The 13,851-nt window shown below is 39.5% G+C and overlaps 2 protein-coding genes and 1 pseudogene across 3 annotated transcripts in view; 2 read left to right on the plus strand and 1 right to left on the minus strand.

The window, feature by feature from the left end:
* LOC110046028 (DNA-dependent protein kinase catalytic subunit-like) overlaps positions 1–13,851 on the minus strand; it is a 290,155-nt gene that overhangs the window by 229,270 nt on the left and 47,034 nt on the right. The window contains exons 1-4 of one of the 2 annotated variants that reach the window (XM_089289605.1): positions 13,459–13,726; positions 11,918–11,982; positions 11,069–11,161; positions 10,035–10,091 (exon numbers count right to left, since the gene is read on the minus strand). In XM_089289605.1, coding sequence (XP_089145731.1) covers positions 10,035–10,091; positions 11,069–11,089 — 78 coding nt within the window. In that variant the 5' untranslated portion in view covers positions 11,090–11,161; positions 11,918–11,982; positions 13,459–13,726. Of the gene's footprint in view, positions 1–10,034; positions 10,092–11,068; positions 11,162–11,917; positions 11,983–13,458; positions 13,727–13,851 lie in introns of those variants that run through there. The other variant, XM_089289604.1, reaches the window with a different exon arrangement.
* On the plus strand, positions 2,106–3,266 carry LOC149111985 (uncharacterized; annotated as a pseudogene).
* Positions 5,774–6,973, plus strand: LOC149111986 (uncharacterized). The gene has a single exon (XM_089289614.1). It carries the CDS (start codon positions 5,774–5,776, stop codon positions 6,971–6,973), a length of 1,200 nt encoding a protein of 399 aa, XP_089145740.1.

Raw genomic sequence — 13,851 nt, forward strand, 5'->3', positions numbered from 1 at the left:
TCTTCCATTGGGTTTGCTTCAATTCAATTGAAAAGTTGTCTAAACGTATTTGTGGAGGTCGTGGCTGCAAAATTAGAAATGCTGCAGAATTGTGCTGTTGTAACTTCAAGCAAGGCCGTAACTGCTTTGGCTATGAACTGTGAGGCAGTGGAAGATAGCCAGTATTTTAAATTTGCATCAGGAAATAACACCGGAAAATTGGAGCAATTGGCAGTAGGAAAGCCCAGTGATTCCATCTCCCACAGCTGGTCCTTCAAAGAGACTTTTCAAAGGTGCAATAACAAGGTTTGACACTTTCCTGTTCAGTTCTTAGCAAGAACAAACATTTGATAAATTAGATTTTTCCCGTATCCTGCAAGAAAAGTGCACAAAACAGCTCCTCCAGCTAAAAGAGCTGTGACAGTCATAGTCAGGGAGCAGGAACTGAAAAATGGGAGTTTCGTTCAACCATCACCACAGAAAATGTTTGACACCTGATTCTTGTAGAGAAAGACCTCCTGATCAAAGCCAGGTAGTTCATAAAGTTGAATTGTGGTATAGGTTTCGAGTTAAGGGGATGTTTTCTTGCTCAGCATGGAAACGAGGTTACACACTTGAACGCAGTTTACATCGCTATTCCTCGGTGAAAATCAATGAAATCAGCCACTTAAGCTAAATTCACTAAATATACATCTCCTTCATTTGTAAGTGGTTAAGTATCTCACGTGATCAGTAACAAATGTGTGACTATTAACAAATGCGTGTTGGCCATTGTTTTGAAGAACAACCTCACAAAAATGAAATATGTATCCCTTCTTTATTAAATTAACTTTCTTTTGCTCTTGCTATCGTCTTAGCAAAGCCTTTGGGAATAAAAACTGTTTACTGTATATCACTTTTTATGAGTTTAGATCTAGCACGCAAACGAGGCTAGTCCCTTGGAGGCAACAAACAAAATTTATGAATAAAAAATGAAGCCATTGCTCATTTCTGTTCTAGTCTATCTATTCGCCACAATTTAGGTTACAGGAATAACAATAATCACAATGAGTTTTATGTATATATTTTTTATTGCATTCAGATATTTTTCAGTTTTGAAGAAGACGCTAAAATAAACAGTGGTGTACTTTTAATCAGTTATTGATAGGGAATATAGGTTAAAGACTTATAATTAATAAGAAGCACAATGGTTTCGTTCTGTTAGACTGCCAGTGATATTAAAATAATTTTTTGCGGAGAAAACTGTCTTGCAAACAAAGACTTAGCCTCGTTATACGTTTCTAGTCAGATTCATATATTTGAGTTCACTGGGAGTAACGACTCCAAAATAATAATTTCTTGCCTATCATATGATATTATACAGTGTATCATGAAAAAATATAAAATGAAGAAAAATCATTTTCTAATTCATGATTTCATTCAACCATTAAAAAATCCTACCAGCCGTTATTGTATAATTTCCGGTCTTTTAAAGTATCTTTTCTTCATACAGTAATGATAATTAGTTTTATAACTAGTTTTTGATTTGTATTACTTTGTAATTTTGAAGTGGCAAAATAAATAAATAAATAAATAAAATATTACTGTTTTGATTAAGTATAAATGTATACGTTGACGAATTTAGAACGCTTTTTCATTTTTTTGTGAAAGACAACTGTGATAGGTGTGTTAAGTTTCTGAATTGCTGCATTATTCAGATTGATTTCCATGGCTAGTAAGGAACAAGATAACCCTTCTGGTTTAAGTATAACTTCTCCTCCAAAGCGACAAAAATTGGTTAAATGCATCATTTGCCAGGTCAATAAAGAGGGAATTTTAAGAAAAGGGAAAGGGTCTTCTATTGAAAATTTGAATAGAACACTCAACCTCTGTAAAGACGAAGTGTATGATAGATTACACAAGGACTTACCCAATTTTCTAAACCAAAATGTGTTTTGGCATTCCACATGCTATTCGTCCTACACCAGTGAACACAACATACGGCATGCTACTGGCATTGATGAAAGCACAGTGGACAGTGGAGCTGGTAATGAGGAAACATGCAGAGTTTCAAGGTCATCAGCTGGTGTCTATATAGATTGGTCCAAGTGTTTCATTTGTCGAAATAAGACATAAAAAATGCCGAGATGCATAATGTTTGTACATTTGAAGCATGTGAGTCAGTTCGAAAGGCACCAGAAAGCAAAGGTGATGAAGGAATGCTGCATGTTCCCATTTCAGTCAACAACGACCTAATAGCTGCTGAGGCAAAGCATCATAAGACGTGTTTCGCTTCCTATATTAGCAAATCCAATCTAAGGCACAAGGGCTTTAAAGAAATAGAAGGAGAAGCATCTTATGGTACAGCATTCAAAGAGATGGCAGCCAAAATTAGTGAGGGTATTTACCAAGGAAAGGCATATGATACATCATCACTTTTGTCAAAATATCGCAAACTCCTGGAGGACAAGGGAATCAAGGCGGTAGTTATAGCAAACAGCACCTGAAACTTTGACTTCAAAAGCACTTTGGAAAAGAGATCGTGTTCCACCAGCATCCTGACAGGAGTAAGCCTGAGGTTATTTATTCAAGGAACATTATCACAGCAAGACGTGCTAAATGCTTCAGCTGCACAGAATGCCAGATCCGTAAGCAATGTTTCATTTCATGCCACTCAGCAGATTGTAAACACAGCTTGGCGGGTAAAGGAGGAAATATGTAAGTGCAGTGGTGTCACATTAAGACCCCTTAACCTGGACGATATGTCTCTCGAGTCATTGAGAAGGATAATTCCTCCCAGTCTGTACTGGCTAGTTCATTTGATGATTACATCCAATGAGTCTGGAGTTGATGACTTTGACCAACCATGTCCCTGTGTCAAAATAGAGGACGAGAGGCGCATTATTAGTATTTCCCAAGATATCATTCACTGCGCATCAAAAGCCCGTGTAAAGCTCCTGAAGTAAATAGGACATGCAATAGCGGCTTGTCACCTGACTGGATCCAAGCAGTTAGTTGGCCTTTTGAATCAAATAGGGCACAGTTCGTCATATGATGAGTTACAAGCAGTTGATACAAGTCTAGCAACGGAAGTATTGGCCAAAGTAGAAACCTATGGAACAGTCATCCCATCAAACATCTCTCCGGGGTCTTTTGTGCAATTTGCTACCGATAACAACTATTTAACCCTTCACAACCCAAATTTATTTTGGAATTTAATTAAATTCTCTAGTGCTAAAATACTAAAAATCTGTAGAATATTCAGATTAAAAGATATGATTACCAAACTTTTACAAAAGCTTCATTAATAACTTTAATTTATGATGCAGTGTTCAGAAAAATGTCTGATGTTGACTGACACCCGTCATCATGTGTCAAAGTTAATAAACAGTGTCACACAAATGTTAAACAATGCATCTTATGTGGCTGTACAACCCTCTACTTTTTTAGGAAAATTATGAATTGTGGCTTAAAACTTCGCAGTGTCTACTGAACAATTTAATACTAAACTAGGTAAATTTTAAAATTTTAAATCTTTGGAAATTAGCATTTTGTCACGCAAGGTGATATGTCACACAATCCAAAAAAAAACAGAAAGTTAAATGAGATAAAAATGATCAATTTTAAACATAAAACACTATTAAATACACAGCAGAAACACTTTATAGTGTTCTCTCAACATTTTCTACAGTCTATGGCTGATGGTACAGCCTGAAACAAGGAGCAGCACAACGGCCAACGTCACAATCAGAACAAAAGTAACTTGTCTTCTTGATTTTGCCTGCATCATAACAAACTTTACACCTCCTTTCTTTCCTTTTCCCCTTCTCATTAGCTGGGAGAAAGTCGGGGAAATGTCTTTCAACATGTCTAGCAAGTAAGTGCTCATCAGAGGGCCTCCCACGCTTCCTTTGTGAACAAAAATTGCCAATCAGCTGTTTGGCAAGGTCAATTCGCAACAGCTTCTGACTCCTTTTCCCATGGTGTGGTGATTCTTGCTCAAGCACAAAGCTGTTGTAGATTGATCTATCAATGAGATCAAAGAAAACCCTGCTCCACCATTTCTTTCCAGCCACTGGGATGGGGTAGTAGGATTTCATCTGATCATTTTTATCCACTCCACCCATGTACTTATTGTAAGATGACACCAATTCTGGACAGGCTACTTTCTGTATGGTACCATCTTGCTGTTTGCGGTTCACCTCAGGAGGTTGCTGTGCAGGGGCTTGGGTGTATGTACCAGCTGCATGGACTGCTTTCTTGTCCATCCAGGTTAGTGCTACAACAGGACCTTTCATTCTCCACAGGACATCACCCCTCTTCATTCGTTTGCTTGCTTCTTTCTCATAGAGGCACGCAGGAAACTCTTTCCGACCTGATCTCAGAGTCCCACAACAGAGTATTTTGTTGTGATACATGTCCTCAAGAAGCTTGTATGATGTGAAAAAATCATCACAAAAAATTGCACATCAGTGACCCTGTATATGTTGGCATAACTTGGTGACCACTGAGTATCCAAGACCATGTTGGACTCCTTGTGGGGATTTACCTGTATAAATGTCAAATTCACACAAGTAACCATTTGTGCTGTCAGCCCTGCACCACATCTTGATTCCCCTTTTTATGGGCTTCAATGGCATGTACTGCTTCAATGAAGTCCTTCCCATATACTTCATCAACAGCTTGCTCACGATAGGGATTGTAGTTTATGCGAAAGTTTGTGTTCAAGTCATTGAGAAATTCTCTCACTTTGAAAAGCTTGTCAGAGTTTGGGTCCCTAGGCTGTGGCATTTTGGTGTTATCACAAAGATGGAGGTTGTTCCAGATGTCTAGAAACCTGTTTCGAGGCATAACCTTTGCAAATGCTGGGACCCCCAAGACCCAGTCAGATGACCAGTAATCTCGCAAACTTGGGAGCCTGTGAATGCTCATGCAAATAAGAAGGCCTAAAAAGGCCTTCAGTTCTTCTTAAGAAATGTCCTTCCAACTACCAATATCTATTTCTTGCTTGCAAGGACTGGTAGGCATAGCGATTTGTTTCTGCAACGATCTTTCCCAATATGCGATTGTCTACAAAGAGTTGGAAAAAGTCTACTGCCGAGGACTCTCTGGGCATAACATTTGTTGGCCCTACAGCTTGTGAAAAGCTAGGAATTTCAACTTCACTTCGCTCACTACTCCATTCAAAGTCATGTAGACTTACATTGCTTGGTCTTCCTCTTCCTCTGTCGTCATTTTCCTCAATATCAAGAGCAGCAAGGTTTACATCTTCGTCATCCTCGTCATCAGAGGCGGCGACTTCAGGAAGCATATCATTTTCTTTGTCAAAATCATCTTCATCGAGTCCTTCGATGTCAGAATTTACTCCATCGTCAGGAATATCGAAGTTATCATCTAAATACTCCAGTATTTCTGCCACAGTAAAGCGCCTGTTGGCCTTGCCATGATTATGACACCTTTAAAGTTTCCCGGGAAAATTGGCAGTCAAAGAAAGTCGAAAAATTCCAATAAAGCAACCCAAATTCATCAGAAACTACGAAAAGCAGAAAATTCAAAATGGCGAATGATATTTCTAGCCTGGGGAGGTCTGGGAACTAAAAATGGAGAATCCGCTGAGCCTAAATTTGCTGTTTCTTGTTATGGCCGATATATTGGCCATTGGGTCGCAAAGGGTTAAAGGAGGATGGCAAAAATACCACCCATGCCACAACCATGGTTGTCTACCGGAGAAAGAGTTTTGGTCCAGAACCACCACCTACCATAGCTGGAAATCATTCGGAGAGACGTTGCAGCCTGAAGAGAGGTGGAAGTGTCTATGAGTTGCAAGAATGTTCAGCATATGGAGGAAGACCTAGTTACTCAATATACTGGTGCCGTTGTCAAAGAATGGCTCAAGGGTGAGGGTGGCATTCTCTCTGAAGCAACTAACACAGACGACACTTGGACTCTCCTTTGCATGAAGCCAGCAAGTTTATTGAAGATGGGCATTGAAGCGCAGGAAGAGCAACCAGTTCCGAGCTGGGGTGGATTCAACTCAATCTTCTACCCTGAACTTCCTTCGGCGAGCAAAATTGTATACTGTCCTATGATCAAAGGCTCATTCACCGAATTCAGCACAGTTTACACAGTTATGAAACACGCCCAGAAGATGTGTACTAACCTGGGACAGGTCGACACTGTCATCACCTTTGACCTTGCTATCTACACGAAGGCAAAGCAAATTCAGATGAAGTTTCCGGAGGAGTTTTCAGGCACTGTCCTTCGGCTTGGGGGATTCCACATAGCTCTCAATTTCCTCTCACTGCTTGGAAAGAAGTTTTGCAGTTCTGGATTGGAAGACTTCCTTATTGAGTCTGGTGTATATGCAATGGGGACGGCCTCAGCGATAATGAAGGGGAAGTCTTACAACAGAGGAATTCGAGCTCACAAGCTAGCAATGGAGGCTCTTTTTCGTTTGATGTGGGACGCTTTCATTAGATGGTACACAAGCCACGCTGGAGATGCGGAAGAGCATCTCGTTGATGAAGATGCCGTGATAAGAAAAGCAGAAGAATGCAGATGCGCAACAACAATGAAGGTAGATGTACAATCTAGCGTGAATGAGTTGCAGCAGGAAACTACAGAGCTACAATCGCTTTTTCAAGATTTTACAGCCCAGTCCAGAACTAAGTCAAAGATGTTTGCTTTCTGGGCAGAGTATGGGGAAATGGTTAAGCTGCTTCTTCAATTTGTCAAAGCTGAAAGAACCAGAAATTGGGAACTACATCTGTCGAGTGTGCCAGCTATGGTCCCACATTTCTTCGCAATGGATAGGCCAAACTATGCACGCTGGCTCCCTGTATACATAATGGATATGAGGCAGTTGGCCACCAAGCATCCTCAAGTTTATCAAGAATTTGTGAATGGGTATCATGCAGTTAGTCACTCTGGTAAGCCCTTTGCCCAGGTGTGGACAGACATGGCACTGGAACAGACCACAAATGCAGACTCCAAGTCAAAACACGGGGATAATTAGTATTTCCCAGAATCCTGGTGCACTGGATCGTTGGTTCCTCGCCAGTCACGAGCATGTGTCAGTTACTACAGCCCTTAAAAATATGTTTATGCAAGAGCATGACCACAAAGACATACACAGAGGCTGGCGCAAGACGGGTAGCGCACGATGAGGCTGATGTTCAGAAGCTTGTTTCATGCTTTACAACTGAACTGATGGCTAATCCTTTCACGCAAGAATCTGAGTCATTAGCCAACTTCGCTCTGGGCGTCGTCTTACTCAATGACAGCACTGATGGTTTGATAAGAAGCACTGAAAAAGGAAGCGAGCAGATGAACACCGTCATAGAGAAACGGTTGAACACTAACCAAGTAAGCTTTTGGGATCCAATTCCAAAGCTCAAGGTGAAAACTTTCGAAAGCACAACAAGGAAAATCCAGGTAAAGGTAGTCAATGATAAGCTGGTTACAGTTGGTGCTGATAGAGAGCTGTTTGGACACCTTTTGATCGCCGTCAACGTGAGGCAGATTAGCCTCAAAGAAGTTCTATGTTATGAGCTTTCATCTGTCCTGTCCTCCTTGGCTTATCAAGATGGCAGCTTGAGGAAGACAACCAAGAGTACCCTGGCAGCTCTTATTGAAAGCAAAGTTAATGTTTGCCCACAACTCCAACCTTTTCCACGAAACACCATTGATCTCATCAACGGCATGGCTTTCGTTCAAGTACTGAAATCAGTGGGGAGTGGTACTTTTGGTGAACTCACATCCAAATACTTTAAAGCTATCACCACATCACTCACCAACTACAAAGAAGTTCACATTGTCTTCGACCAATACTGGGATGCAACGATAAAAGCAGGAGAACGTGCACACAGAGGTTCCCTGAACACTTCAGTGGGGGAAGTATATTCCTAATCTGAAGAGCAAGACAAATCTATGTGACTTTCTATCAGAGTCGTTTTGTATCTTAGGACGACAGCAGCTCCCTCCTGAGAAGAATCTTGTCATTGCTGGAGGATTTGAGAATGGCAGACAGGCAGTGATAGTCAGAAGAGGTCACTGCCAAGACATTGACGTTCTGGAATCAGACCACGAAGAGGCAGACACAAGGTGAGATAAATAGTTCCTCAAGCCCATCTATAAAGCTGAATCTGAGATGTCGATCTCAATCCAATTGAAAACATAATACCCTTTTATTAGTGCAACAACTTTATATCATCATTAATTTATTAATTTGTGTATTGTTGTTTGACAGGTTACTGCTGCATGCTAAGTATTTTGCAGATACCTATCCAGAGTGTTGTATTGTCTTACAATCACCAGACACGGATGCTCTTGCTCTCAGCGTATCCCATTTTTCTCATATCAACTGCACTGAATTTTGGTTCAAAACTGGCGTGAAAGACTGTCTCCATTATGTTCCAGTTCACGACGTATCGCAAGAGGTTGGCGAAAAAATGTGTCGCGCCCCTCCAACCTTACATGCCATTACTGGATACGACTCAACCAGCGCCCTCGCCGGAATCGGTAAGAAAAAGGGATAGCAAGTGCTATTACGCAATGAACAGCATCAAGACCATCTAGGTATTCTAGGTTCCCAGCAAAACCTGGGTGATGCCACCAACACCCAGCGTGAAGCTTTTATCTGTGATCTCTACCCGAGCTCAAGGATGAAACCACGCACTGTGGATGAGTTGAGGTATTTCCTGTTTTGTCAAAAGAGAAAGTAGAAGAACGAGCTTCTCCCACCCACATCTGACAGCCTACTGCAACACTTGAAAAGAGTTAACTATCAGACGTTTGTTTGGAGAAAGGCTCTGACTGCAATCTAGCATTTCCCGCAGCCCGAAAGTAATGGATGGGTGAGGGAAGACTCCTCACTGAAGCCGGTTTACATGACAAAAAAGCCAGCCCCAAGTAGCCTGTTGGAACTGACGGCTTGCACATGTCAGAGAGGGTGTCAGAGCAACTGCTCGTGTAACAACACAGGCTTATCATGTTCAGAGGCATGTTATTCCATGGCCAGCAGTGACATGTGTAGAAATCCGCACAGAGTTCTTACACTTCGTTTCTGATTCTGATTCCGAGGACCCTGATTCTGAGTGAGAACAATAATTCTCGTCGTTACTATTAGTATTCTAGTCATAAATCCAAATAATGCAGTATCTTAAATCAGAAACGAGTAATGGCAACATTTTCTTTCTTTTTCATTTACAAGTGATTCATAATGTTGTTTACTGCCTCCAAGGGACTAGCCTTGTTTGCTTGCTAGATCTAGACTGATAAAAAGTGATATACAGTAAACAGTTTTTATTCCCAAAGGCTTTGCTAAGACGATAACAAGAAAGTTAATTTCTTGTTATCCTTCGAACGCACGTTTGTTAACAGTCGCACATTTGTTACTGATCACATTTAAAATCACGTCACCAATCACGTGACATACTTAACCACTTACAATTGAAGCAGATGTATATTTAGTGAATTTAGCTTAAGTGGCTGATTTTGTTGATTTTCACTGAGAAATAGCGATGTAAACTGCGTTTGAGTGTGTAGCCTCGTTTCCATGCTGAGCCGTGGGCTGGGCAAGAAAACATCCCCTTAACTCGAAACCTATACCACAATTCAACTTTACGAACTACCTGGCTTTAATCCAGAGGTCTTTCTCTTTCTGTGGCGATGGTTGAACAAAACTCCCATTTTTCAGTTCCTGCTCCCGGACTATCACAACCAATTCTTGCTTGCGTCTTTCTTAAATTTGCTCACACTAGTGAGATTTAATCTCTCAAAGCACTTGCTAATACATCGTCATCAGGGACTATTGTTGGTTGTTTCTGATGAGGTTGTGCAACTGACAATTAATAAGTTACTCAGTGAGTATTAGCAAATGGGAATTTTGCGTTTGCCTGCAAACGCAGAAATGAACAAAAGGGGGTTCTTCTAGCAAGCCTTCTTTCTTTCTCCCAGTCCCCCTATTTCCCTGTTTAATGCCTGCTATGCAGCCTGTGGCAAATAAACCAATGTCCTATTTTTAGAACTTTTTATAACATCATTTTTCTTTCGATGCAGCACAAACAATATCTTACCTTGAACATTGCCACATCTGATTTGTCCCCACACCTCGAAACAAAGTATTCTGACATCTAAAAAAATGGATAATTCATGTGTCAGAAAAGCCACCTAGACTGAAGCAGGATGCCTGACTTAAAGTGGATCCACAAGTAGCTTCATTTCGTGTCATTAGTTGTTCAATGGACTACAGTGTATATGTTGTTTATTACCATAAACAGAAACCCAAAAGGAAAAGGTACCATACCATGAATATTTCACGATCAAAAAACCTGTGCTTTTGTAAACTATCTGTTGAATTTAATGATTAAATGAAATCTTGTATCCTACCCAAATGGATATTTAAGGTAGGAGGAAGTAGAGATAATAGGGAGGGAAGGCTCATAATGAAAGGACAATGGCAAGGGTAATTATTCAAGGGGATAGGGCTGTGCTCTAGAAGTGCCAGGGTGCCACAGGAGACTACCTTTCACCTTGGAGTGACTGGAAAAACTTACTTTGTTCATATAAGCCTAAGTGCTGGGCATACAGGATTTCATGGCTAGGAACCGTTGGGCTCCTCGTAATTTTTCTTAGACCAAAGCAACAGGGGAGTTATGGGGTGGGACCAATTAATAAAGGAAGGGACTTATTTAAAATAATCCCACCAAATTAAAGGGGGCAGTTCTTTGGGGGAGGGTGATTAATCAAGGAGCAGCTATTATTCAAATAAATATGGTATTTACTCCCTTTGCTGCATGGTTAGAGTGTAATGAAAGCATCAAATGCGACATTGACACTATAGGCAGAATTCATTAATTCACTGCAAGAAATACTAGCCCTATACAAGTGTTACACATACTCAAATTTACTTCCTGTTAGAATGTCTGCACGAGGGAACAAACATGCATCATTTTCAGTTAACTTATTGATCTTCTTTTCGATAGGAAGTCTGTTGAACAATTTTGCAATTAAAAATAACAACTTACTGATCAATAAACAACAGCTGGTCAAGAAAAACACAGCAACCAAGTACAAATAAGCAAAACATAATCCCTGCAAATATAGGTACCTGCTTCAGAAATGCCTCCATGGCTACATATCCAGCATAGCTTAATTCCTTGTTTTGATGCTTACACCAACGATAAAATGCTTCATATATCACCTGGACCAAAAAAAATTAAAATCTAAAATATCACTCTCAACACCAGAGCATTTAATCCTTTGCTTCATGGGACAAGACTCCGGGGAACTCTAATTCAATAAGTTTACATTTTCTGGTTTTAAAAAATAGCCAGAAATCCAGCCATCCAGTCATGGCTCCAGATACAAGTAAGTGGCATAGGCATATACACATATAATACAGTTTTTGTTGTAACCTAGGCCTGGAGTACCTGGAACCTTCTGCAAAGTTTACAAAAACTCTCGTTTAGAGCCACCTTAAATTTCTGAAAATTAAACTCTGCACACAGTTGCATCTTATCATGCTTATCACAATTCAATGATAAAAAATGGGGGTCACTGAGCTTGTTTTCAAGCCTTACAGCTAAGGCTTCAGGGTGTTTTTAAACCTGCTATATAAAAAGAAAGACCACAACTTGTTTACAACTGACTCGGCATTTGTGTGATGCCATTAACGTAGGATCATATGATAATTAAAGAGTAACAAGTATGGATCCATCAATTGAAGGTGTAAATGATGGAAAGAATTGTAAATTGTTGTCAACCACCTTATGAAGGCACATGACACCCAAAAAAACAATACTGGTTAGTTATATCTACAGCAAAGCAAGTAAACAACAACAAAGCCACCAAAGCTTCAATCCTCTAGCACTTTAAAAAAAATACACTAATAAAGAAGGTTTTTCACTACTAAGAGCAAAAACCTTGACTTAAAAATTTTGTTTGTTTTCTTACTGACCTCATGATCTTTAGCAATATAATCCTTGAACTGAGCTGCATGTTTTGCAAACAGGTACAAGCCAGCTAAATAAAGAAAAAGATTTCTACATTATGTGGTCACAGGAAACAACCAGACCTTACTCAAGGGATGTAACTGAACACTGACCATCCCAAGCAGGCTTCTAGCCAGATGGGTGTCCAAGTGTCCCATGGACAGCCACTTAAACAAGACAATTGTGTAATTTTTAATAACTATGTTGCCTTAAATTTTTCATTTGAGCAGACTTTTTGGCACATTTTGGACTCCCACTTTTCAAATCCTGGCCAAAAACCTGATCCCAAGGTACAGGGGCTTTCAACAGGCATTGTGTAAAAGTACAAGAGTAATAAGCTTATAATTATTTTGCCACATTTTAGGTGAAAATAGCACTAAAATTATGACCAAGCCAAACACCTACAAGTACCCTTTGTTCTTACTTTCCCACAGACACATGTTCCCAGAACACCAAGGTGATGAAATTAAGCAAACATTTTCGTTCCATTTGAAAGATTAAAATTTGCAAATTAGCCAAAATTAATGATGATGTCATTAACTCGACCATACTTTGACCAAATTATGAAACTGACATCTGATCAACCAGTTTGTATAATTTTTTTTCTGTTTTTTCTTTTGTTTTTTTAATGCCACACACAAAAACTAGTTACAATACAATATTTTACAGTTCACACGTCTTATATCCATTACATTATTTACTGCAACTTAAAGAAAAGAAAATTAACTCATAACAGTACCAGTTCATAAACTCTAATAATATTAATATCAAGAAGGAAGCAAACAAGGAGACAAACAAACAAACAAATTTTTCAAACTGAATTAGGACAAAACTGCACCAAAGAAAATCATTATAGACAAGACCTCCCCAATGTTAATGGCTATTCGGGCCACCTTTGGCCTTTCAGTTTGAAATTGGCCAATGTAATCATCATCATCATTTGGCAGCACCTCTTTGGTTATTATTTTAATTTTATTTCCTTTCCCCTCAAAATTTCCTATATTGAGGTGAACTATTTTTGTTCCCTCTTTGCTTTTTGGGTGTGTTGCTTCTCACATCATCTCCTATATAACTTTCAATCTTTGGCCGAGGTATGTTTAACTCCAAGTCACACAATTAATAAATTTTGAGGGTTACCAGTTTTAAAGTCTTTTTAAACATAAATTATACATCTGTACCTTGCACATATCCTTGTCCTAACATAAATATCATGTAAAAATAATTGTAACTATAAAATATAATCACTCAAGCAAGACTGGGTATATTTTGTCTTTCAAATGATCACCAAAAAAAGGGCCATCGATAAAACCCGCAACATGAAACATTCCAGAACATCCCGGAACATCGAATAATTATCATAATTATGCAAAAAAATGTAAAATTAAATTTTTAGAACTAAAATAAACAAAAATAAACTGGTATCAGCTTGAAATATGAGAAGAAATTATTGGGGATAGGGGAGTCGGTAACAGAGGGGTAGGGACCGTTGGGTATCCATTCAACTGACCACAATGAGTGTAGGCTCCTCTTCTTTCCCGCCAATTGTGTCACGTCGCTTTTCAGCACTCTGTTTTTCAACACAAACATGGACGATTCTGACGATGAATGCCAGGTAATTCATTGTCTCCTTTTTTGATCCCTGATTTCTTCAACATCTCAGGTGTTTGTCTGTGCATCATACAGTTGCTTGTTAAGTCAGTATTCATAGTTTTGTTCCTATTCCATCTTCATTTTGCTATTTATCATCCCCAGTTTTTGCTCCGCTCCCCTAGGAATGCCTGGCACTATGACCCACTAAGTGCAGACTCGGCCTTTCCTGAAGCCCAATTAACAAGCAAGTTATCATTAATAAACTAGTGGTAATCAAAGATTTATAGAGCAGCGCGTTCATGCGCGGTTT

This window comes from Orbicella faveolata, unplaced genomic scaffold (genome assembly GCF_042242905.1).
Source record: "Orbicella faveolata isolate gen_17 unplaced genomic scaffold, um_ofav_v1 contig_2, whole genome shotgun sequence".
Taxonomy (NCBI): Eukaryota; Metazoa; Cnidaria; class Anthozoa; order Scleractinia; family Merulinidae; genus Orbicella; species Orbicella faveolata.